Source organism: Zonotrichia leucophrys, chromosome 13 (genome assembly GCF_028769735.1).
Source record: "Zonotrichia leucophrys gambelii isolate GWCS_2022_RI chromosome 13, RI_Zleu_2.0, whole genome shotgun sequence".
NCBI lineage: Eukaryota > Metazoa > Chordata > Aves > Passeriformes > Passerellidae > Zonotrichia > Zonotrichia leucophrys.
Window position 1 is genome coordinate 16,010,053 of NC_088183.1, and position 21,733 is coordinate 16,031,785.

Genomic DNA, 21,733 nt, shown 5'->3' on the forward strand with positions numbered 1-21,733 from the left:
ACTCTGTGTCTCTTGGAAGACTGCTCAGCTTTTCCTTTGAGACCTTTGAAGTCTCTTCACAGAACTCCAGTGAGCAGCAAATGTATATTCCACAGCACAGAGATGTACAGACAGCTGTGTGAAATTGGTGCTGGGAATAAAAATGGTCTGGTGAACTGGGCCTCCACTGTCACACGTTTTTAATCTGTCTGGGTGAAAGGACAGCATGGATGATGTGTAGGGTTGGAAATGTGAGTGCTGTGAGCTGTGTGTGAATGTCTGCTGGAAGACTCAGGGGAATATTTTCTTCCATTCCCTGTCCAGTTTCTATCTCTAGGATGAAGCAATGTGAGGTTGTTCTTCCCCAAGTAATTGTCTAGATGATCTGTATTCCAGTTGCATGGAGAACTCTGGCAGGTTCTTGCTAAGTATTTTCATGTCATCATAATTGTGACACTTAAAGGTTTCATTTTTACTTATGACAGATGGGGTATGGGAATTGCAAGCTGTGGATTCAGTGCCTATAAACAACGTCATCCATCATCTATTCTGAGTTACATAACCCAGAAGAGAGTTGTGAGCTCTTTAGTTGTGCAGGTGTTAACTTTCTGTTTCATTCTTCTGATGATCTGAAAATGGTTCGATCACAGTTATGGGTGGAAAGGGAGAGACTTTAATATACGTGTTGCTCGAAAATATCTCTTTAATAAATGCTCTTTTCTTGTCCCATTTCTCGGATGTGATGTCAAATATTATCCATGGTAAAGAGATACTGTCTGAGCAACTTTCCTCTTGGTGGAGCCTCTCCAAATTCTGAATTTCTGTGCTATCCATGGGAGGTGGGAAGGGTTAGAAGAGAGTGTTGGTTGTGTGGTTTGTGAGGAGGCCCTGGAGGAGACATGGCCTGTGGTGTTTTGTTGATCCCCAGGGCTATTGTTGGCCTTCTGAAAATGAGTCAGGAGGAGTCGTATGATTTTCAATTGTGTGGTTTGGATGGAAATGGCGTAGTTTGGTTCCATATTCCTTTGCATCAAGAGTGGTAGTCACACATGCTTTTGGTAGTCCATGTGCTGAAGAATGGTGATTTTTGTCTTGGAGGTGATACTTGGATGTGTGGGTGTTTGACAGAGCTGGTAGAAATTTATAGACTATATAAAATTTCCCACTCTTTTAGGTAATATGGAAGAGCAGAATAACCTTAGTTGTGATGCTTGGGCTCTGACAAGCTGTGCACACGAGTTTTGTTCTAATGATGTCTGTATGCAAAATTTGTTTCAATGTTATGTTTGCCAGAGAGAAGAAGTCTGCGTATGCAGAGACGGGGCTGGTTCTGCAGTTCAGTGCGATTCAGTTCAAAATGAAAGAATGAATTGTGTCCAGTTCTGTTTGTCCTGGTGTTTAGATGAGGCCCCCAGCTGTGGTTCTTTCAAACTTTCTCTTACTATCCAAGGAAATGACAGCCTGGGGCCTGTGGAGTGAGTCCTGTGTGAGGCTCCTGGATATTGGTTACAGTTGAGTTTGCTGGGTTGTGTATATGCTGCAATTGACCCAATTTGTGAGGCCATGATTGATACTCTTCTGGTGTTTTCCCATTCTTGTCTTGGTTCATTTCAGTTCCTGTGGATAATTTGTTTGGGTTGAGTTTGGTTGGGTTGTTTATTTGTTTGCTTGTTTTTTTGTCAAGGAGTAAAGCTGAATGTGTCTGGCAATCCTGCAAACTGCAAACATATAATTATCCAGTAGGGAGAATATCTCTTAGCCATTCCTTGTAGCTGTACTTGTAATCATAGAATCCCAGAAGCACCACATGAGAGAATGGTTTGTGTTGCAAAGGACCTTAAGGATCCTCTTGTTCCAGCTGCTCTGCCATGGGCAGGGACATCTTCCACCAGGGCAGGTGGCTCAGAGCCCCAGCCAGCCTGACCTTGAATATTTCATTCAAGAAATACAACTTCATGAATGGATGTTTCCCCAAGGTGTTGTTTTCTCTGTGGCAACCATGGAACCAAAATTGTGGTTGGTGTTGATGGTGAAACTGAAGGCTGTGAATGCAGAGTGAGGAGGGTGAGAGCTCAGTTCTGTGCCAGGCAAATGGGGGACTCAGTGTGGGTTTGGCAGAGAAATGGTTTGATTTGATGCTTGGTGCCAAAGGCAGTGCCATTGCTGTTCTGATCCTGGTGTCTCTGTCATGAAAGACAATGTCAGTCCTCCAAGAGTAACATTTTCCACAGTAACTGTTCATGTTGAACCATAACTCTTGGGTGGAAGAGGTAATTAATCCTGTGTGAAACCTCCATTATCTGTATCTCTATGCCTCATGCCTCATTGTGATATAGAGTTTCTTCAGAATTGTAATTCCACTTTCATTCAGGCCTGGGTTTCCCAGAAGATTGCAGCTCATTTTCACAATCTGGTCATTACTTTGAAATATGAAACAGTGACTGATGTTTTTCAGGACATCCTTACTTCAGTCACTTAAGACTGAACATTGTGTGGGCACTATGAGGCAGAAGCGATAAGGGAATCTCTTGTGATTTGTCAGAAGCTTTATCTTGAGAAAGAGGCCGATAAGAAGCTTTTTAAAATGATGGTTTCATAACTATGCAAGATGAGCAGCCATGCAGTAGAAATAGTTACTGAGTAGAGGACCAATTCTTCAAATGAACCCCCCTATCCTGCTGTGCTTTTTAAGTCCTCAGGCCACACTTGCCCCTTGAGATGTCAGTGACTTCCTGTTGCTCTCAGGGATGGATTTTAAGGCCTGGAATAAAGGCCTAGAAGACTTCACTGTGAGCATCTCTGGTTCTCTCTACTCCTCTAATGCTTCCTTCCCTTATCTGATTCATGTTTTCAGGGTTTCTGTGGGTTATTTATTGTTTTTTGTTTTCCCTTGATTTTCATGGTATGTGGATATACTTACAATTAACAACAATCCATCTTTATTTAGTAACATATGATGTGCCAATGTCCCTTGTTCTTGTTGCAGTGGGAGAGAAAGGCAGGAGATATGAGAGTGACTTTTCTTACTGTTCCTGTTGGGAGAAGTGGATGTAAAAATGACTTTAGTAGACTTTGCCTCTCTGTGGAACAGAGCATGTGATAAAATGGAGATGAGATGCCCTCAAAGTCAAAGTTTTGATTAGCCATTCTCAGTTGGATGACTGCTGATGTTTCAGTATGATTGTTCATCATTTGTGTGCTCTGGAATCCTTCAGTTCCTTATCATAATGGTGATTATTAGCAGACAACTGTACCTCTCTTCTGGGTGTGGCTGCAGTGCATTATCATCTCATGATGGGTTTGAGCAGTGAGGAGATGGCCACAAACAAAACCTCACAGTGGCCTGGCATGGAAGAAAAAGCAGAGAGGGGAGCTCTGTGCGTGAGGCTGGAGAAGAACTGGGCCATTGCCTTGCTTGTCACATGTCACAGATAACACCAGGCTGTGCCTGATGGAGTCCAGTGGGATTTGAGTTGCTTCTGTAGAGCAAGGCGGACCTAGAAAATGTTATTGCATCTGTCCATTTCCATGTGTTTCTGACTCCTGCATTGCTTGTTATCATGAGCTCAGGCTCAGGGTGTCTGATCTCATGTGGAAGGTGTCCTCTGTGCCAGCTGCCCGAGTGCAGGTGCAGTTCCCACACACAGCTGGGATGTTTCCAGCTGCACAGAGGAAGGGTTTCACAAGCACTCCTGGTGTGCTCAGCCAGGAACATTTTGTCTGTGGTGTAATCATGCAGGATCCTCTCTGCTGCAGCTGTCCAAGTGCAGAGTGGCCACCCAGCCCAGCCAAGGTTTCCCTGGACAGAGCAGGGCCCAGAGGGAGAAGGTGTGCAGTGTCCCCCAGGCCATCACCCAGAGGAACCTGCTGGGCAATCACCTGGAGGCTGTCAAATGGCTGAGGAACAGGCTGGAGAGTCCCCTGCAGAGAGTTCCAGACAGTGGCTCCATGTCCAGGTGCAAAGCAGTGACTTGTGCTGTCCCTCCAGGCCCTGACTGGGCCCAGTTCTGTTCAGCACCTGCATGGCCAGTGGGATTGAGGCACCTTCAGGCAATTTGCAGCTGACACCGATTGGAGCTGATTCACTGCAGGGCAGAGATGGCAGCCAGGGATGGGCTGCAGAAGTGGCCCCGTGCAGCCATCATGAAATGGATCAAAGTGCAAGGTCCTGCAGCTGGGCTGGGGCAATCCCCAGTTTACAGAGAGAGTGGGGGATAGGGAAGAGCTTTGCAGAGAAGTGCTTTGGGTTATTGGTGGGTGATGAGGTGGGGCATGAGCTGCGCATGGGCACCTGCTGCTGGAATTGTGTCCTGCACTGCATGACAAGCACTCTGCCTGGCAGGTTCTAGGGTGGTCCTTCCTCTCCTCTAAACTCTTTCTGTGAGAGCATAGACTGCATGCAGATCTTGGGCCAATATCCCAATGGACATGCTAGATTTCCCAGAAGGATCATGGAAATGGCCTGAGGGCTGGAATATTTCTGTTATGCAGAAGGACTGACGGTGTTCAAGCATGATACCTCTGTGTAGACTTTTCTAAGTTTGTTTTTGCTGTGTCAGTTTATGAATAACTTTATAGGAAATATGGAGAAAGCTCTGTGTACCTGGGCCAGTTGTTGTAAAAGAGCAGAGCAGTGTTTTTAACTAAGAGAAAGGAGGTTTTGATTAGGAGAACGCTTTTCGGTGTGGGTTGTGGTAAAAGGGAAGATATTGCCCAGAGAAATTTTCGACATGCCTCCAACGTTTATGTCTAGCACAAAGTGTTCCTGCTCATATCAGAGCTGTGGATTAAATAGCCTTTACAGAAAAGTTATAGTGGGAAACGAAAAGTATTGTCGTGCTCTGTGAAGAACTTAGCGTTTCTTTGCACTTTCCATCCTCAGGCACTCAGATATGTGGATGCAGATAAAACAAGTTTAATGAGTCATAAAGAAAAGAGTAAATATTATCCTGGTGGGTTGGCATAAAGGGATGCTTATATTACTTTAGGCTGATCTATATCTCCAAACTATTAATCCCAGATAATGAAAGGACAATTCAAGAGAACTGCGAAAAATCTCTTTACGTCTTCCCCATATTATCGTTTATTGGTGGTGTAAATGAGCCGTGATTTTATGAACAGTGGCTAAATTCTATTATTTACCTCCCTGCTATGAATATTTCCTTCTGACTACTCACTGTGACTGAAAAGAATTCCCTAAAAGCACCCATCAACACATCTCAGATAGAAACGCCTTGGAGTGGAATTAAGCCGGAGCTCCTGCTCTCGGTGTTTGCGGTCGGGGAGAGCCCCCGGGGCCGGTGCAGCCGCTGAGCCCCGCCCAAAGCCGGGCCCCCTTGAGCGCGGGCGTGCGGCGGCTGCAGTGTCGCGGCGGCGCCTCCGGGTGTCGCTGTTGGCCGCCGGCGAGCGCCGCTGGAGCCGCCGCCGCCGCAGCGTCCTGCCCCCGCAGGCTGCTCGCTCGCCCGGCGCCGGCCGCAGCGGCAGCGGCAGCGACAGCAGCAGCGGCGGCGGCGAGAGGCGGCCCGAGCGGTGTGGGTGGCTTTCAGCGGTGTCTGTTGTGGGCGGCGAGAGCGGCTGGAAGGGAGGCAGGGCAGCGGCAGGAGGCAGGAGCGCGGCGAGCGCAGCGGGCAGAGAATGGCGGTGAGGCGGCGGCAGAGGCTTGGGCCGGGCGGCGGGCGAGCGCTGCTGGCCGCGCTGCTGCTGCTGCTGCTGTGCGTGTGGTGCCGGGCGGCGGCCGAGCGGGTCCGCTACGCCATCGCCGAGGAGCTGGGCAGAGGCTCGCTGGTGGGGCCGCTGGCGCGGGACCTGGGGCTCAGCGCGGACGAGCTGCCGGCGCGCAAGCTGCAGGTGGCGTCTGGCGGCAAGAAGCAGCTGAAATACTTCACGGTGAATGAGGAGAACGGGAACCTGTACGTGAACGAGAGGCTGGACCGGGAGGAGATGTGTGGCGAGTCGGCGACCTGCTCTGTCAGCTTCGAGGCGCTGGTGCACAACCCGCTGAACGTTTTCCATGTCGAGGTGTCCATTGAGGACGTGAATGACAATTCCCCGGTCTTCAAGAAGGCTGTTCTGGACCTCGAGATTGGTGAATGGACGCTTCCCGGTGCTCGGTTTCCGCTGGAGATGGCGCGAGATTCCGACGCAGGAAAGAACTCAATGTTGACTTACCAACTCACAAGCAACCCGTCGTTCTCCCTGTCCATGAAGGAAAAGCCGGGTGGAAAGAAGCAGCCGGAATTAGTCCTGGAGAGGGTGTTGGATCGGGAGAAGCAGAGTTCCTTTGAGCTGGTGCTGATGGCCGTAGACGGTGGGGATCCTGCGAGGTCCGGGACTGTCCAGGTTCGCATCAACGTGACAGATGCCAACGACAACCCACCCGTGTTCAGCAAAAATCTCTACGAGGCGAGAATTGCAGAGAATCTGCCAGTGGAGTCGGTGGTGCTGCGGGTACGGGCGACGGATGCTGACGCAGGCTCTAACGGGCGAGTGTCCTACTCCTTGGGCAGCGTCCCGGACTCCGTCAGGGCGTTGTTCACTATCGACAGCGAGAGCGGGGAAGTGAGGACAGCGGGCCCCCTCGATTTTGAGGAGAAGAATAAATACGTCTTCGGCGTGGAGGCGAGAGATGGCGGCGGGCTCACGAGTCACTGCGAAGTGCAGATCGACATCACCGACGAGAATGACAACGCGCCAGAAATCACCATTCTGTCACTCTCGAGCCCCGTGCCCGAGGACGCGCCGGCCGGTACTGTGGTGGCCGTGCTGAACGTGAACGACCCTGATTCGGGCGAGAACGGTCAGGTGTCGTGCGAGCTGTCGGGAGAGGCGCCGCTGTCGATCGTGTCGTCCCCCGGTGGTTCGTACAAGGTGGTGACATCGGGCGCGCTGGACCGCGAGCAGGCGTCGGAGCATCGCGTGACGGTGGTGGCCCGGGACCGGGGCAGGCCGGCGCTGTGGAGCAGCCGGGAGCTGGTGCTGGAGGTGTCGGACGTGAACGACAACGCGCCGGTGTTCGAGGAGGCGGCGTACAGCGCGTACGTGGCGGAGAACAACGCGGCGGGCGCGCTGGTGCTGCGCGTGCAGGCGCGGGACGCGGACGCGGGCGCCAACGGGCGCGTGAGCTACTGGCTGGCGGGCGGCAGCGCGGGCGCGGCGGGCGCGGCGCCGCTGGTGTCGGTGGAGGCGCGGAGCGGCGCGCTGTACGCGCAGCGCTCCTTGGACTACGAGCAGTGCCGCGAGTTCACGGTGGCCGTGCGGGCGCAGGACGGCGGCTCGCCGGCGCGCAGCTCCACGGCCACGGTGCGCGTCTTCGTGCTGGACCGCAACGACAACGCGCCCAGGGTGCTCTGGCCCGCGGCGGCGGCGGCCGGAGAGGCTGCGGGAGGGGCGGCGGCGGCGCCGGCTTTCGAGGTGGTTCCGCGCTCGGCCGAGGCCGGCTACCTGGTGGCCAAGGTGGTGGCGGTGGACGCGGACGCGGGGCGCAACGCGTGGCTGTCGTACGAGCTGGTGCAGGCGTCGGAGCCGGCGCTGTTCCGCGTGGGGCTGCACAGCGGCGAGGTGCGCACGGCGCGCGCCGTGGGCGAGCGGGATGCGGCCAAGCAGCGGCTGGTGGCCATGGTCAAGGACCACGGGCAGCCGGCGCTGTCGGCCACGGCCACGCTGCACGTGGTGCTGGCCGAGAGCTTGCAGGAGGCGCTGCCGGAGCTGAGCGAGCGGCCGGCGGCCGCCGAGGCGGCGGCGGCGGCCGAGCTGCAGTTCTACCTGGTGCTGGCGCTGGCGCTGCTCTCGGCGCTCTTGGTGCTGAGCGTGGCGCTGGCCGTGCTGGCGCGGCTGCGCCGGGCCGGGCCGCCCGCCGTGCTGCGCTGCCTGGGCGCGCAGCGCTTCTCGCTGGCCGGCGCCGCCTTCCCGGCCGACTTCTGCGAGGGCACCTTGCCCTACTCCTACAACCTGTGCGTGCCGCCGCCCGCCCGCGCCGTGCCCGAGGCCGCTTGGCCGCCGCCGCCGCCGGTGCCCATCCTGTCGGCGGAGGAGCTTCTGGGCGGCGATGCCTGCGACAAGCCGAGCATGAACAGTGACGTCGTCGTGGGAGAGCCACTAGTCGACCCTGACGCAGCTCAGGTGTGTAAAGCGAATCCCTTCCTTCTGCTCCTTTACATAACGACGTGGTGGTGGCAGCGAACTCTTGTTGTTTTTTTCTTCCCTGAGTCTGTTAGTGGTTTTAATTTAGTCCATGATGCCGTGAAAAAGTCCTTTCCCTCGTTTCTTTTTGCATCAAGTATTGCAAACGGGCAATAGCTGCCTCATCTGCTGCAAGCTTGGTCGGGTCTGTGGGAGGTTCGTACCGTTCAGGAGTTTTGAAGTGCATTTTAATTCGTGACACAATCTGATTTAGCTGAAGGATTTTCTTTAGCAAAATTATTTTTTCTATATTGCTACTTGTATTAAGGAGGAAGGTGCATCTTTATTTTGTAGAATGAGATGTACATGATGGGTTTGGTTTGGAGAGTTTTCCTTCCCGATGGCTTTTAGTCAAAGGTATGTGTTTGGACCTTCTGATACGTGGAACAAACCCCTTATTTTGAGGGAAGGCTGCTGTAGGAATGCTTCCACAGTCAGGTTAATTTAGGATTTCAAAAAAGCTCTCTGTGGATGGACCCAACTCTGTATGTATCACTTGCTAAGTACCCGAACTGTGTACCTCGCCTTAGTGCCATTATCATCTAGATGTTCCCGATACTTTATTTAATGCCCAAGTATTAAGTCAGCAGAGCGAGCTTGTCATGCCTGTGTTGAGTATAATTCTAATGAAAAATTGCGAAGTTGTGATTGAAGAAGGGGGAGTAACGCAGATTTATTAGGAGTAGTGTGTGATGTGCCTGTGCTAAATAGCAACGACTTTCCCTGCAGTGCTGGATTCGGTGACTGTTGTGAACATTGTGAGTGTTCATGAGTAGTTCTCATAGTCCTTAACTTTATATGATCTACTAAAAGGCTGTTCTTCAAGCACGACTCGTATAAAAAATGAATTGGTGTAGGGGTTTGCGCTTTTGATCGTATGCAGTAAAGCCCGTGATACTTCAGACGTCACATTCAGGGATAGTTTCGTCCACGTTATACGATCATGATAAAGACATCTTCCAGGGCGGTATGAATGGCATAATCGCACGAAGCTTGCTACTTCTGTCAAGTCTTCAGGGGTGGATGATGAAACCAGAGATCAAAAGCCCAAGCAGGACGTCCGCGCTGGAGTAAAAGCGACGTTTTCTTAGCGGTCATGTCGCGTCCCGTGATCTCTCCGTGTGCGAGGCAGGGCGGGCAGCGCCGGGCAGCGCTCGGTGCCTGCAGTGCCGGGAGGAGGCTGCGGGCGCCGCTGTTGACCGAGAGGAGCGAGAGAAAACTCGGAGCGCTACCGGCAGCCCCGCCCGCTGCGGATCGGCTCGATCACTCGCTCGGTCTGGGTCTGGCTCGGCGGCCGGCGGTCTGCGATCGTCCCCGCGGTGCGGAGCCATTCTATAGCAGGACGGAAGGGACGGTGGCCGAAATACCGAGCAGAAGCTTGGAGCAGAGTCGCAGCCGGAGCTTCTGCGTTGGCGGCGAGGAGCTGCAAGAGAACGAGCGGTGCCGCGGCCGAGATGTGCGCGGCGGGGAGGCGCTGGGGCCGGCGGCAGCGAGCTCTGCTCTGGGCCGTGCTGCTGGCGGCGTGGGAGGCGGTGCGGGGGCAGCTGCGCTACTCGGTGCCCGAGGAGATGCCCAAGGGCTCGTTCGTGGGCGACGTGGCCAAGGACCTGGGGCTGCAGCTGCCGGAGATCCGAGATCGCGGCGTCCGTGTTGTCTCCGAAGGTAGTATCCAATATTTCGCTCTGCACGGGAAGACGGGACATTTAGTGACGGCGGAGAGGATCGACAGGGAGCAGCTGTGCCGGCTGGTGGAGAAATGTGTGATTTGCTGTGAGCTGATAGTGGAGGGACAGATGCAGGTTTACCAAATAGAAGTGGAGATCATGGATATTAACGACAACGCTCCGAGCTTCAAGGAAGTTGAGCTGGAAGAAAGAATAAGCGAGACGACAGCCCCGGGATCGCGGTTTCCCCTGGTCGAGGCTCACGACCCAGACTTGGGCCGGAATTCGCTGCAGAGCTACGAGCTGAGCGGCGACGAGCACTTCTCGCTGGCCGTGCAGGCGGGCCCCGGCGGCGATCATCGTCCCGAGCTGGTGCTGGCGAAGGCGCTGGACCGGGAGGAGGCGGCGTTTCACGAGCTGGTGCTGAGGGCGATGGACGGTGGCGATCCGGCACGGACGGGCACGGTTCGGATCCGCGTGACCGTGGTGGACGCGAACGACAACGCGCCCGTGTTCAGCCAGGCGGAGTACACGGTGCATGTGCCCGAGGACGTGCCCGTGGACTCAACCCTCGTCACTGTCACGACCACAGACGCCGACGAGGGGCTGTACGGACACATTAAATACTCTTTGAAAAAAGTGTCGGACATAGCATCGATTATCTTCCATCTGGACTCTGAAAGTGGAGCGATCAGTCTGTTGCGAAACCTGGATTTCGAGGAAGGCGACTCTTACGAACTGGAGGTGCAGGCACGGGATGGAGGAGGCCTTTTCGACACTGCCAAAGTCACGATCACGGTGACAGACAAAAACGATAATGTGCCGGTGATTTCGGTGAGGTCGGCACTAAGTGAGATTGCTGAGGACGCTCCTCCGGGGACGACGGTCGCCCTGCTGCACGTGCAGGACCGGGACTCTGGACCTAACGGTGCCGTGCGCTGCTCACTTGATGAGGGCGTCCCGTTCCGGCTGGAGAAATCGTTCAAGGACTACTACCGCGTGGTGACAGCGAAGGAACTGGACCGGGAGCAGGTGTCGGAGTACAACGTGACGGTGCGGGCGGCCGACGGCGGGTCGCCGTCGCTGCAGAGCAGCGCGGTGCTGGCGCTGCGGGTGCTGGACGTGAACGACAACGCGCCGGTGTTCGCGGAGGAGCGCTACAGCGCGCGGCTGGCGGAGAACAACGCGGCGGGCGCGCTGGTGCTGACGGTGCGCGCCACGGACGCGGACTGGGGGCAGAACGCGCGCGTGCGCTACCGGCTGGCGGAGGGGCGGGTGCGGGGCGCGCCGCTGTCGTCGTACGTGTCGGTGCAGGCGGAGACGGGCGCGCTGTACGCGCTGCGCTCCTTGGACTACGAGCAGCTGCGCGAGCTGCAGCTGTGCGTGCGGGCGGAGGACGGCGGCGCGCCGGCGCTGAGCAGCAACGTGTCGGTGCGGCTGCAGATCGTGGACGAGAACGACAACGCGCCGCAGGTGCTGTACCCGCCGCCGGCGGCCGCTGCAGCGGCGGCGTGGTCGGGCGTGGAGCTGGCGCCGCGGCGGTCGGAGGCCGGCGCGCTGGTGGCCAAGGTGGTGGCGGTGGACGCGGACGCGGGGCAGAACGCGTGGCTGTCGTACGAGCTGGCCAAGGCCACGGAGCCGGGGCTGTTCCGCGTGGGGCTGCACAGCGGCGAGGTGCGCACGGCGCGCTCGCCGCTGGCCCGCGACGCGGCGCGCCACAGCCTGGTGGTGCTGGTGCGGGACCACGGGCGGCCGGCGCTGTCGGCCACGGCCACGCTGAGCGTGGTGCTGGCCGAGAGCGTGGCCGAGCTGCTGGCCGAGCTGGGCAGCGCGGCGCACGAGGCGGCGGCGCCGGGCGAGCCGGCCGCCAGCCTGACGCGCTGGCTCGTGCTGGCCGTGGCCGCCGTCTCGTGCCTCTTCGTGGCCTTCCTGCTGCTGCTGCTGGCGCTGCGCCTGCGCCGCTGCCACCGCCAGCAGCTGCTGCCGCCGGACAGCGGCGCCTTGCGCGGCGTGCCCGTCTCGCACTTCGTGGGCATCGACGGCGTGCGCGCCTTCCTGCAGTCCTACTCGCACGACGTGTCGCTCACGGCCGACTCGCGCAAGAGCCACCTGCGCTTCTCGGCCGCCAGCTGCTGCGACACCCTCCCGGCCCGCCCGCCGCCCGACGAGCCCGCGCCGCTGCTCGGCCACGAGGACCCGGCCGGCGCCCTCCCCTCGGACCTCGCCCCTCTCTCGGTGAGTTCCTCTGTACAGGTTTTATCCAAGACGCTTTCTTGTGATGCTGCCCTGCCCTTTCCCCGCCGTGTTCTCTGGCTTGTATATGAGACTATTTCTGCAAGCATGGTAAAGTTTCCTTTGTTGTAGTTCTGAAGTCTTTTGCGCATTGCTGTCAGTATATGAACATGGGGTGGGTCCTCAGCCTTCCAGTTCGTGAAGAAGGAAGGAGGGAGAAGGCTGCTGCTGGCACACTGTTGGTGAGGTCAGCAGTTTGGGTATTGATCAGGTTCCAGTCATTGCTTCCCCTGTGTCAGCTGCGCTGTCTGGAATCTGTCTTGCTCTTCGTATTAGATCTTCTGAAGGGATGGATCACATTATTAAGAAATACAGCTTTTTAGAAGACTCATGTGTTTTACCAAGAGCACATGTGCTTGAATAGGTAGAATCTGTCTTGAATAAAATGCTGATGGCTTTGTGTGGAACTTCTCTGCATATTCTTCTCAGCATTTATCGCTGTCCATGATACATACTAAAGGTCTGCAGGAAGTGTTTGTGTCATCCATTCTTTGGTCTTTTCTGAAATAAAGAACTTGGACCAGGCAACAAGTAGTCATTGATGATGTCTGTCTGTCTGTTATGAGGATAAAGGATCTTCTCGAAATTGTGATTCTTTGAAAAGGCTGTGTGTGGCTGCATGTGGAGGAGGAAATGGTAGAACCGCTTTGGTTTTTTCTTGTTTTTCAGGTAGAGCTATATCAGATGGAGCTGGATGAGCCTTGGGTAGAAAGTATTTAGCATGGCAAGAGAATTGCCTGGATGGGAAGGAGAGATTCGAGGTGCTGTGGGAGGTACAAGGTGGGCATAATTCCCTGTGAGCAGATATTCACTGAGTCAGTGTCTCTGGGAAGACTGCTCGGTTTTTCATTTGAGACCTACAAAGTCTCTTCACAGAACTTCAGTGAGCAGCAAATGTATCTTCCACAGCACAAAGATGTGCAGTTTGCTGTGTGAAATTGGTGCTGACAAGAAAAATGGACTGGGGATCTGGGCCTTCACTCTCACACGTTTTTATGATAAATGGGTGAAAGCACACCATGGATGGTGTGAAGGGTTGGAAGTGTGAGTGCTGTGAGCTGTGTGGGAATGTCTGCTGAAAGACTCAAGGGAATGTTTTACTCCATCCCCTGTCCAGTTTCTATCTCTAGCATGAAGGAATGTGGAGTTCTTCTCCCCAAAGTAATTGTTTAGAAGGTCTGTATTCCAGCTGCATGGAGAACCTTGACCAGCTCTTAATAAGTATTTGTTTGTCATTATAATGGTGTCACTTCAAGGCTTAATTTTGCACTTATGACAGATGGGTTATGGGAATTGCCAGCTGTGTGGTCAGTGCCTATAAACAATGTTATCAATATCTACTGTGAGTTAAATAATTCATGAGAGTGTTGTGAGCTCTTCAATTCTGAAGGTGTTAACTTCCTCTCTTATTCTTCTGATGATCTGAAAATGGTTCTTTCTTGTTTATAGATGAAAAGACAGAGACATTTCCATAGACAAGATTCCTAAAATGTCTCTGTAATAAATGTTTTTTCTTGTCTGCTGTCTTGTATGTGAAGTCAAATATTATCCATGGTAAGGAGATGCAGTTGAGTAACTTTCCTATTGGGGGAGTCTCTCTAAATTCTGATGATCTATGCTCTCCGTGGGAGGTGGGATAGAAGGCTTAGAAGAGAGTGTTGGTTGTGTGGTTTGTGAGGAGGCCCTGGTGGAGACATGGCCTGTGTTTTGTTGATCCCCGGGTCCATTGCTGGCCTTCTGAAAATGAGTCAGGAGGAGTCGTATGAATTTCAATTGTGTGGTTTGGACTGAAAGGGCCTAGTTTGAGTCCCATATTCCTTTGCACCAAAAGTGACAGTCACACATACTTTGGGGAGTCCATGTGCTGAAGAATGGTGATGCTGCCTTTGAGGAGATACTTGGATGTGTGGGTCTTAGACAGAGCTGGTAATAATTTATGGCATATATGAGATTTCCCACTTGTTCAAATAATTGGGAGGAACAGAATAACCTTAGTTGTTGCTTGGGCTCTGAGAAATTGTGCACACAACTTTCATCTAATGATGTCTGTATGCAGAGTTTGCTTCCATGTTATGTTTGGCCAGAGAGGAGAAATCTGTGTATGCAGAGAGAGGGGTGGTGCTGGAGTTCAGTGTGATTCAGTTCAAAATGAATGAATGAATTGTGTCCAGTTGTATTTGTCATGGTATTTAGATGAGGGCCCCAGCTGTGGTTCCAAGCTTTTCTTTCTCTTACTATCCAAGGAAATGACAGTCTGGGGCCTGTGTAGTGACTCCTGTGTGAGGCCCCTGTGTATTGGTTACAGTTGAGTTTGCTGGGTTGTGTATATACTGCAGTTGTGCCTGTCTGCAATATGAGGCCATGACTGATACTCTTCTGGTGTTTTCCCATTCTTGCTGGGTTCATTTTAGTTCCTTTGGATAATTTATTTGGGTTAAGTTGGGTTGTGATTTATTGGGTAGGGTTGGGTTGGTGTGCTTGTTTTTTTTGCTTGTATTTTTGTCAAGGAGTAAAGCTGAATTTGTCTGGCAATCTTGCAAACTTGAAGCATGTCATTCTCCAGTAGGGAGAATATCTGTTATCCATTCCTTGTAGCTGTACTTGTAGTCATGGAATCCCAGAAGCACCACATGAGAGAATGGTTTGTGTTGCAAAGGACCTTAAGGATCCTCTTGTTCCAGCTGCTCTGCCATGGGCAGGGACATCTTCCACCAGGGCAGGTGGCTCAGAGCCCCAGCCAGCCTGACCTTGAATATTTCATTCAACAAATACAACTTCATGAATGGATGTTTCCCCAAGGTGTTGTTTTCTCTGTGGCCAGCATGGAACCAAAACTGTGGTTTGTGTTGATGGTGAAACTGAAGGCTGTGAATGCAGAGTGAGGAGGGTGAGAGCTCAGTTCTGTGCCAGGGAAATGGGGGACACAGTGTGGGTTTGGCAGGGAAATGGTTTGATTTGATGCTTGGTGCCAAAGGCAGTGCCATTGTTGTTGTGATCCTTGTGTCTCTGTCATGAAAGACAATGTCAGTCCTCTAAGAATAACATTTTCCACAGTAACTGTTGATGTTGAACCATACTTGTTGGCTGAAAGAGCTAATTAATCCTGTGTGAAAGCTCCATTATCTGTATCTCTATGCCACATAGTGATATAGAGATTCTTTAGAATTGTAATTTCACTTTCATTCAGGTCTTTGTTTCCCAGAAGGTTGCAGCTCATCTTTACATATCAGATAATTTTTTTGAAATATGAAGCAGTGACTGATGTTTTTCAGGACATCCTTACTTCAGTCATTTAAGTCTGAACATTGTTTGGGTACTATGCATATGAGGCAATAAGGGAATCTGTTGTAATTTGTCAGAATATTTTTCTTTAGAAGAAGGCCGATCACAAGGTGTTTAAAATGATGGTTTTATAAGTGTGCAAGGCGAGCAGGCCATGCAGTAGAAAGAGTTGCTGAGGAGAGGAGTCATTCTTCAACTGACGCCCTCTATCCTGCTGTGCTGTGGAAGCCCTCAGGGCCTCACACTTGCAGATTGAGTCCTCAGTGACTTCCTGGTGCTCTCAGAGATGGATTTTAAGGCCTGCAATAAAGGCCTGGAAGATTTCCCTGTGAGCATCTCTTTTTTGTTGTTGTCTTCTAATGCTTCCTTGCCTTATCTAATTAATGATTTCAGGATTTCTGGGTGTTTTTTGCTTTGTTTTGTTTTCCGTTGATTTACTCAGTATTTGGGTATACATACTATTATCAACAATGGAGCTTTGCTTAGTAACATATGATGTGCCAATATTCCTTGCTCTTGTTGCAGTGGGAGTGGAAGGCAGGAGATATGAGAGTGACTTTGTGTTCTGTTCCTGTTGGGAGAAATAGATGTAAATATGACTTTAGTAGACTTTGCCTCTCTGTGGAACAGAGCATGTGATAAGGATGGGGAGGAGATTCCCCCTAAGCCAATGGTTTGATGAGCCATTCTCAGTTGGATGACTGCTGATCTTTTAGTAAGATTGTTTATCATTTGTGTGCTCTAGAATCCTTCAGTTCCTTATCATAATGGAGGTGAGCAGACAATTGCACCTCCCTTCTGGGTGTGGCTGCAGTGCATTATCATCTCATGATGGATTTGAGCAGTGAGGAGATGGCCATGAGCAAAACCTCAGAGTGGCCTGGCATGGAAGAAAAAGCAGAGAGGGGAGCTCTGTGTGTGAGGCTGGAGAAGAACTGGGTCATTGCCTTGCTTGTCACATGTCACAGATAACACCAGGCTGTGCCTGATGGAGTCCAGGGGGATTTGAGTTGCTTCTGTAGGGCAAGGCAGACCTACAAAATTTATTGCATCTGTACATTTCCATGTCTTTCTACCTCTTGCATTGCTTGTTGTCATGAGCTCAGGCTCAGGGTGTCTGATCTCATGTGGAAGGTGTCCTCTGTGCCAGCTGCCCGAGTGCAGGTGCAGTTCCCACACACAGCTGGGATGTTTCCAGCTGCACAGAGGAAGGGTTTCAGAAGCACTCCTGGTGTGCTCAGCCAGGAACATTTTGTCTGTGGTGGAATCATGCAGGATCATCTCTGCTGCAGCTGTCCAAGTGCAGAGTGACCACCCAGCCCAGCCAAGGCTTCCATGGACAGAGCAGGGCCCAGTGGGAGAAGGTGTGCAGTGTCCCCCAGGCCATCACCCAGAGGAACCTGCTGGGCAATCACCTGGAGGCTGTCAAATGGCTGAGGAACAGGCTGGAGAGTCCCCTGCAGAGAGTTCCAGACAGTGGCTCCATGTCCAGGTGCAAAGCAGTGACTTGTGCTGTCCCTCCAGGGCCCTGAGTGGGCCCAGTTCTGTTCAGCACCTGCATGGCCAGTGGGATTGAGGCACCTTCAGGCAATTTGCAGCTGACACCGATTGGAGCTGATTCACTGCAGGGCAGAGATGGCAGCCAGGGATGGGCTGCAGAAGTGGCCCCGTGCAGCCATCATGAAATGGATCAAAGTGCAAGGTCCTGCAGCTGGGCTGGGGCAATCCCCAGTTTACAGAGAGAATGGGGGATAGGGAAGAGCTTTGCAGAGAAGTGCTTTGGGTTATTGGTGGCTGATGAGGTGGGGCATGAGCTGCCCATGGGCACCTGCTGCTGGAATTGTGTCTGCACTGCATAACAAGCACTCTGTCTGGCAGGTTCGAGGCAGGTCCTTCCTCTGAACTCTTTTTATGAGAGCACAGACTGCATGCAGATCTTGGGCCAATATCCCAATGTGCATGCTAGAGTTCCCAGAAGGATCATGGAAGTGGCCTGAGGGCTGTCTGCAGTGCAGAAGGACTGAAGGATTTTTTGGACTTCCAGCATAGATTGATGATCCCTCTGTGTAGACTTTTCAGTCTTTTTCAGTGTATCAGTTTATGAATTAGCCTCTAGGAAATATGGGCAGAGTTCCTTTAAGCACAGCCAGTGGTCATAGAACAGCAGACAAGTGTTTTTAACTAGGAGAAGGGAAGTTTGGATTTGGAGAAAGGTTTTCAGTGTGGGTTGTAAGAAAAGAGAAAATATTGCCCAGAGAAATTTTGGATATGCCTCCAGTGTTCAAGTCTAGCAGAAAATGTTCCTGGTTATGGCAGAGGTGTGGATTAAATGGCCTTTGAAGAATCCTTCATACTGCAAACATTGTTTGGGTCTATGAAGGACTCAACATTGCTTTGTACTTTTCATTGTCAGGTGCTCAGATATGGAGACAGAGATGAAGCAAGTTTAATGAGTCAGAAAAAAAAGGGTAAATGTTTTCTGCTGTCTTGGGATATGGGATGCTTACATTGCTTAGGCAGATCTATACTCAAATTAATTCGGCTCAATTAATGAATAACATAATGAATAATCATTTAAGACATGTGACAAATGCGAAAAAGCTCTAGAAATCTTCCCAGTATTATTGTTTATTGCTGCAGTAGATGGCCTATGATTTTATTAAGAGCAGCTGAATTCCATTTTTTCCTGCTCTGCCATAAATATTTCCTTCTGACTGTTCACTGTGACTGAAAGGATGCCTATAAGCACCTGCCAGCACATCTCAGATAGAAACGCCTTGGAGTGGAATTAAGTCGGAGCTCCCGCTCTCGGTGTTTGCGGTCGGGGAGAGCCCCCGGGCCGGTGCAGCCGCTGAGCCCCGCCCAAAGCCGGGCCCCCTTGAGCGCGGGCTTGCGGCGGCTGCAGTGTCGCGGCGGCGCCTCCGGGTGTCGCTGTTGGCCGCCGGCGAGCGCCGCTGGAGCCGCCGCCGCCGCAGCGTCCTGCCCCCGCAGGCTGCTCGCTCGCCCGGCGCCGGCCGCAGCGGCAGCGGCAGCGACAGCAGCAGCGGCGGCGGCGAGAGGCGGCCCGAGCGGTGTGGGTGGCTTTCAGCGGTGTCTGTTGTGGGCGGCGAGAGCGGCTGGAAGGGAGGCAGGGCAGCGGCAGGAGGCAGGAGCGCGGCGAGCGCAGCGGGCAGAGAATGGCGGTGAGGCGGCGGCAGAGGCTTGGGCCGGGCGGCGGGCGAGCGCTGCTGGCCGTGCTGCTGCTGCTCCTGTGCGTGTGGTGCCGGGCGGCGGCCGAGCGGGTCCGCTACGCCATCGCCGAGGAGCTGGGCAGAGGCTCGCTGGTGGGGCCGCTGGCGCGGGACCTGGGGCTCAGCGCGGACGAGCTGCCGGCGCGCAAGCTGCGGCTGAGCGAGGAGAAGCAATACTTCACGGTGAATGAGGAGAACGGGAACCTGTACGTGAACGAGAGGCTGGACCGGGAGGAGATGTGCGGCGATTCGGCGACCTGCTCCGTCAGCTTCGAGGCGCTGGTGCACAACCCGCTGAACATTTTCCACATCGAGGTGTCAATTGAGGACGTGAATGACAACTCCCCAGTCTTCAGCAAGGCTGTTCTGGACCTCGAGATCGGTGAATTAATCCCTCCCGGTGCTCGTTTTCCCCTGGAGATGGCCCGAGATGCAGACGCAGGAAGCAACTCAATGCTGACTTACCAGCTCACCAGCCACCCTTCCTTCAGTTTGACCGTGACAGAGAGCCCTGACGGAACCAAGCAGCCAGAGATAGTTTTGGACAGAGCCTTGGACCGGGAGAAGCAGAGCACCTTTGAGCTGGTGCTTATGGCAGTGGATGGCGGGGATCCCGCGAGGTCCGGGACTGTCCAGGTACGCATAAACGTTACTGACGCCAACGATAACCCGCCCGTGTTCAGCAAAAGCCTCTACGAGGCGAGAGTAGCGGAGAATCTGCCCGTGGGGTCTCTGGTGCTGCGGGTACAGGCGACAGATGCGGACGCGGGCTCCAATGGGCGTGTCTCCTATTCATTCAGCAACGTCCCAGACAGCATCCGTGGTCTGTTCACTGTCGACAGCAACAGCGGCGAGGTGAAGACGGTGGGAACCTTGGATTTCGAGGAGAAGAATAAATACATCTTCGGCCTGGAGGCGACGGACGGAGGCGGATTAACAGGTCACTGCAAGGCTCAAATAGATATCACGGACGAGAACGACAACGCCCCAGAAATCACGGTTCTGTCGCTCTCGAGTCCCGTGCCTGAGGATGTCCCGACCGGCATCGTGGTAGCCGTGCTGAAAGTTCGGGACCGGGACTCCGGCGAGAACGGTCAGGTGTCGTGCGAGCTGTCGGGAGAGGCGCCGCTGTCGATCGCGGCGTCCTCCGGCAGCTCGTACAAGGTGGTGACATCGGGCGCGCTGGACCGCGAGCAGGCGTCGGAGCATCGCGTGACGGTGGTGGCCCGGGACCGGGGCAGGCCGGCGCTGTGGAGCAGCCGGGAGCTGGTGCTGGAGGTGTCGGACGTGAACGACAACGCGCCGGTGTTCGAGGAGGCGGCGTACAGCGCGTACGTGGCGGAGAACAACGCGGCGGGCGCGCTGGTGCTGCGCGTGCAGGCGCGGGACGCGGACGCGGGCGCCAACGGGCGCGTGAGCTACTGGCTGGCGGGCGGCAGCGCGGGCGCGGCGGGCGCGGCGCCGCTGGTGTCGGTGGAGGCGCGGAGCGGCGCGCTGTACGCGCAGCGCTCCTTGGACTACGAGCAGTGCCGCGAGTTCACGGTGGCCGTGCGGGCGCAGGACGGCGGCTCGCCGGCGCGCAGCTCCACGGCCACGGTGCGCGTCTTCGTGCTGGACCGCAACGACAACGCGCCCAGGGTGCTCTGGCCCGCGGCGGCGGCGGCGGGAGAGGCTGCGGGAGGGGCGGCGGCGGCGCCGGCTTTCGAGGTGGTTCCGCGCTCGGCCGAGGCCGGCTACCTGGTGGCCAAGGTGGTGGCGGTGGACGCGGACGCGGGGCGCAACGCGTGGCTGTCGTACGAGCTGGTGCAGGCGTCGGAGCCGGCGCTGTTCCGCGTGGGGCTGCACAGCGGCGAGGTGCGCACGGCGCGCGCCGTGGGCGAGCGGGACGCGGCCAAGCAGCGGCTGGTGGCCGTGGTCAAGGACCACGGGCAGCCGGCGCTGTCGGCCACGGCCACGCTGCACGTGGTGCTGGCCGAGAGCTTGCAGGAGGCGCTGCCGGAGCTGAGCGAGCGGCCGGCGGCCGCCGAGGCGGCGGCGGCGGCGGCCGAGCTGCAGTTCTACCTGGTGCTGGCGCTGGCGCTGCTCTCGGCGCTCTTGGTGCTGAGCGTGGCGCTGGCCGTGCTGGCGCGGCTGCGCCGGGCCGGGCCGCCCGCCTTGCTGCGCTGCCTGGGCGCGCAGCGCTTCTCGCTGGCCGGCGCCGCCTTCCCGGCCGACTTCTGCGAGGGCACCTTGCCCTACTCCTACAACCTGTGCGTGCCGCCGCCCGCCCGCGCCGTGCCCGAGGCCGCTTGGCCGCCGCCGCCGCCGGTGCCCATCCTGTCGGCGGAGGAGCTTCTGGGCGGCGAGTCCTGCGACAAGCCGAGTCCGGGCTCTACTGCCCTGACGGGAGAGCAGCCCGCCGAATCAGCCGTACCGGAGGTGTGTAATTCCTTATGCCCATTCTCTCTGAACCTTGACCTCCTAAGAACGTGAGGCAGTCTATTCTTGGTCTTCGTTTTTCATTTTGGGCTGGTCATACCAGATTGTGTTTCAGTTAATTCCTTTAAGTATTCTGTTCCGTATTTCTTAGCACCCAGCTTTCGAACGGGTTCTTTTTGTCTCATCAGCTGATGATCAGACTTAGGCTTAGTGTAGTGGCTCTTAACTTTCAGCTATAATGAGTAAAATCTTTAATCACTGTTGAGGCTCTTATGTACCTTTTCATTTCTTTCTTTTTCACTTTGAACAGGCAGGCAGTAACGGCAGCTTTGTTTTCATGCGCTTGTGAGAGTTCGTTGTCGAAACTTATTCTGTGAAACGCGACAAGTTACTAATGATGAAGGCAAATTTTTAGCGTGTAGAACGAGATTCATTATTGACCCCGATATTTGAGATTTAATTTTCTGAGCTCTTATTTCGGCCTGCTCCCAAGTAACAACTGTGGAAAAAAACCTCTTTATTTACTGCTGGTTGTGTGTTTGGCTTTTAAATGGAATGTGCATTTGCCTCACTCACTGTGATTGTGACGGGTTATTCCTTTATAAAGAGTGCTCCTCCCCTTTTCCTTCCCCTCCCTCTTACATCTTTTGACGGAAGGCAGCTGCAAAATACCGGGTTTTAATGAACAAA

The 21,733-nt window shown here is 54.3% G+C and overlaps 1 protein-coding gene across 8 annotated transcripts in view; it reads left to right on the forward strand.

Moving 5' to 3' along the window:
- Positions 1–21,733, forward strand: part of LOC135453826 (protocadherin gamma-C5-like) — a 157,793-nt gene that overhangs the window by 61,373 nt on the left and 74,687 nt on the right. The window contains exon 1 of one of the 8 annotated variants that reach the window (XM_064725232.1): positions 5,495–8,097. The exons of 5 other annotated variants lie outside the window; for them this stretch is intronic. In XM_064725232.1, coding sequence (XP_064581302.1) covers positions 5,614–8,097 — 2,484 coding nt within the window. In that variant the 5' untranslated portion in view covers positions 5,495–5,613. Of the gene's footprint in view, positions 1–5,494; positions 8,098–9,553; positions 12,057–18,441; positions 21,044–21,733 lie in introns of those variants that run through there. 2 more of the 8 variants (XM_064725239.1, XM_064725236.1) reach the window with 2 other exon arrangements.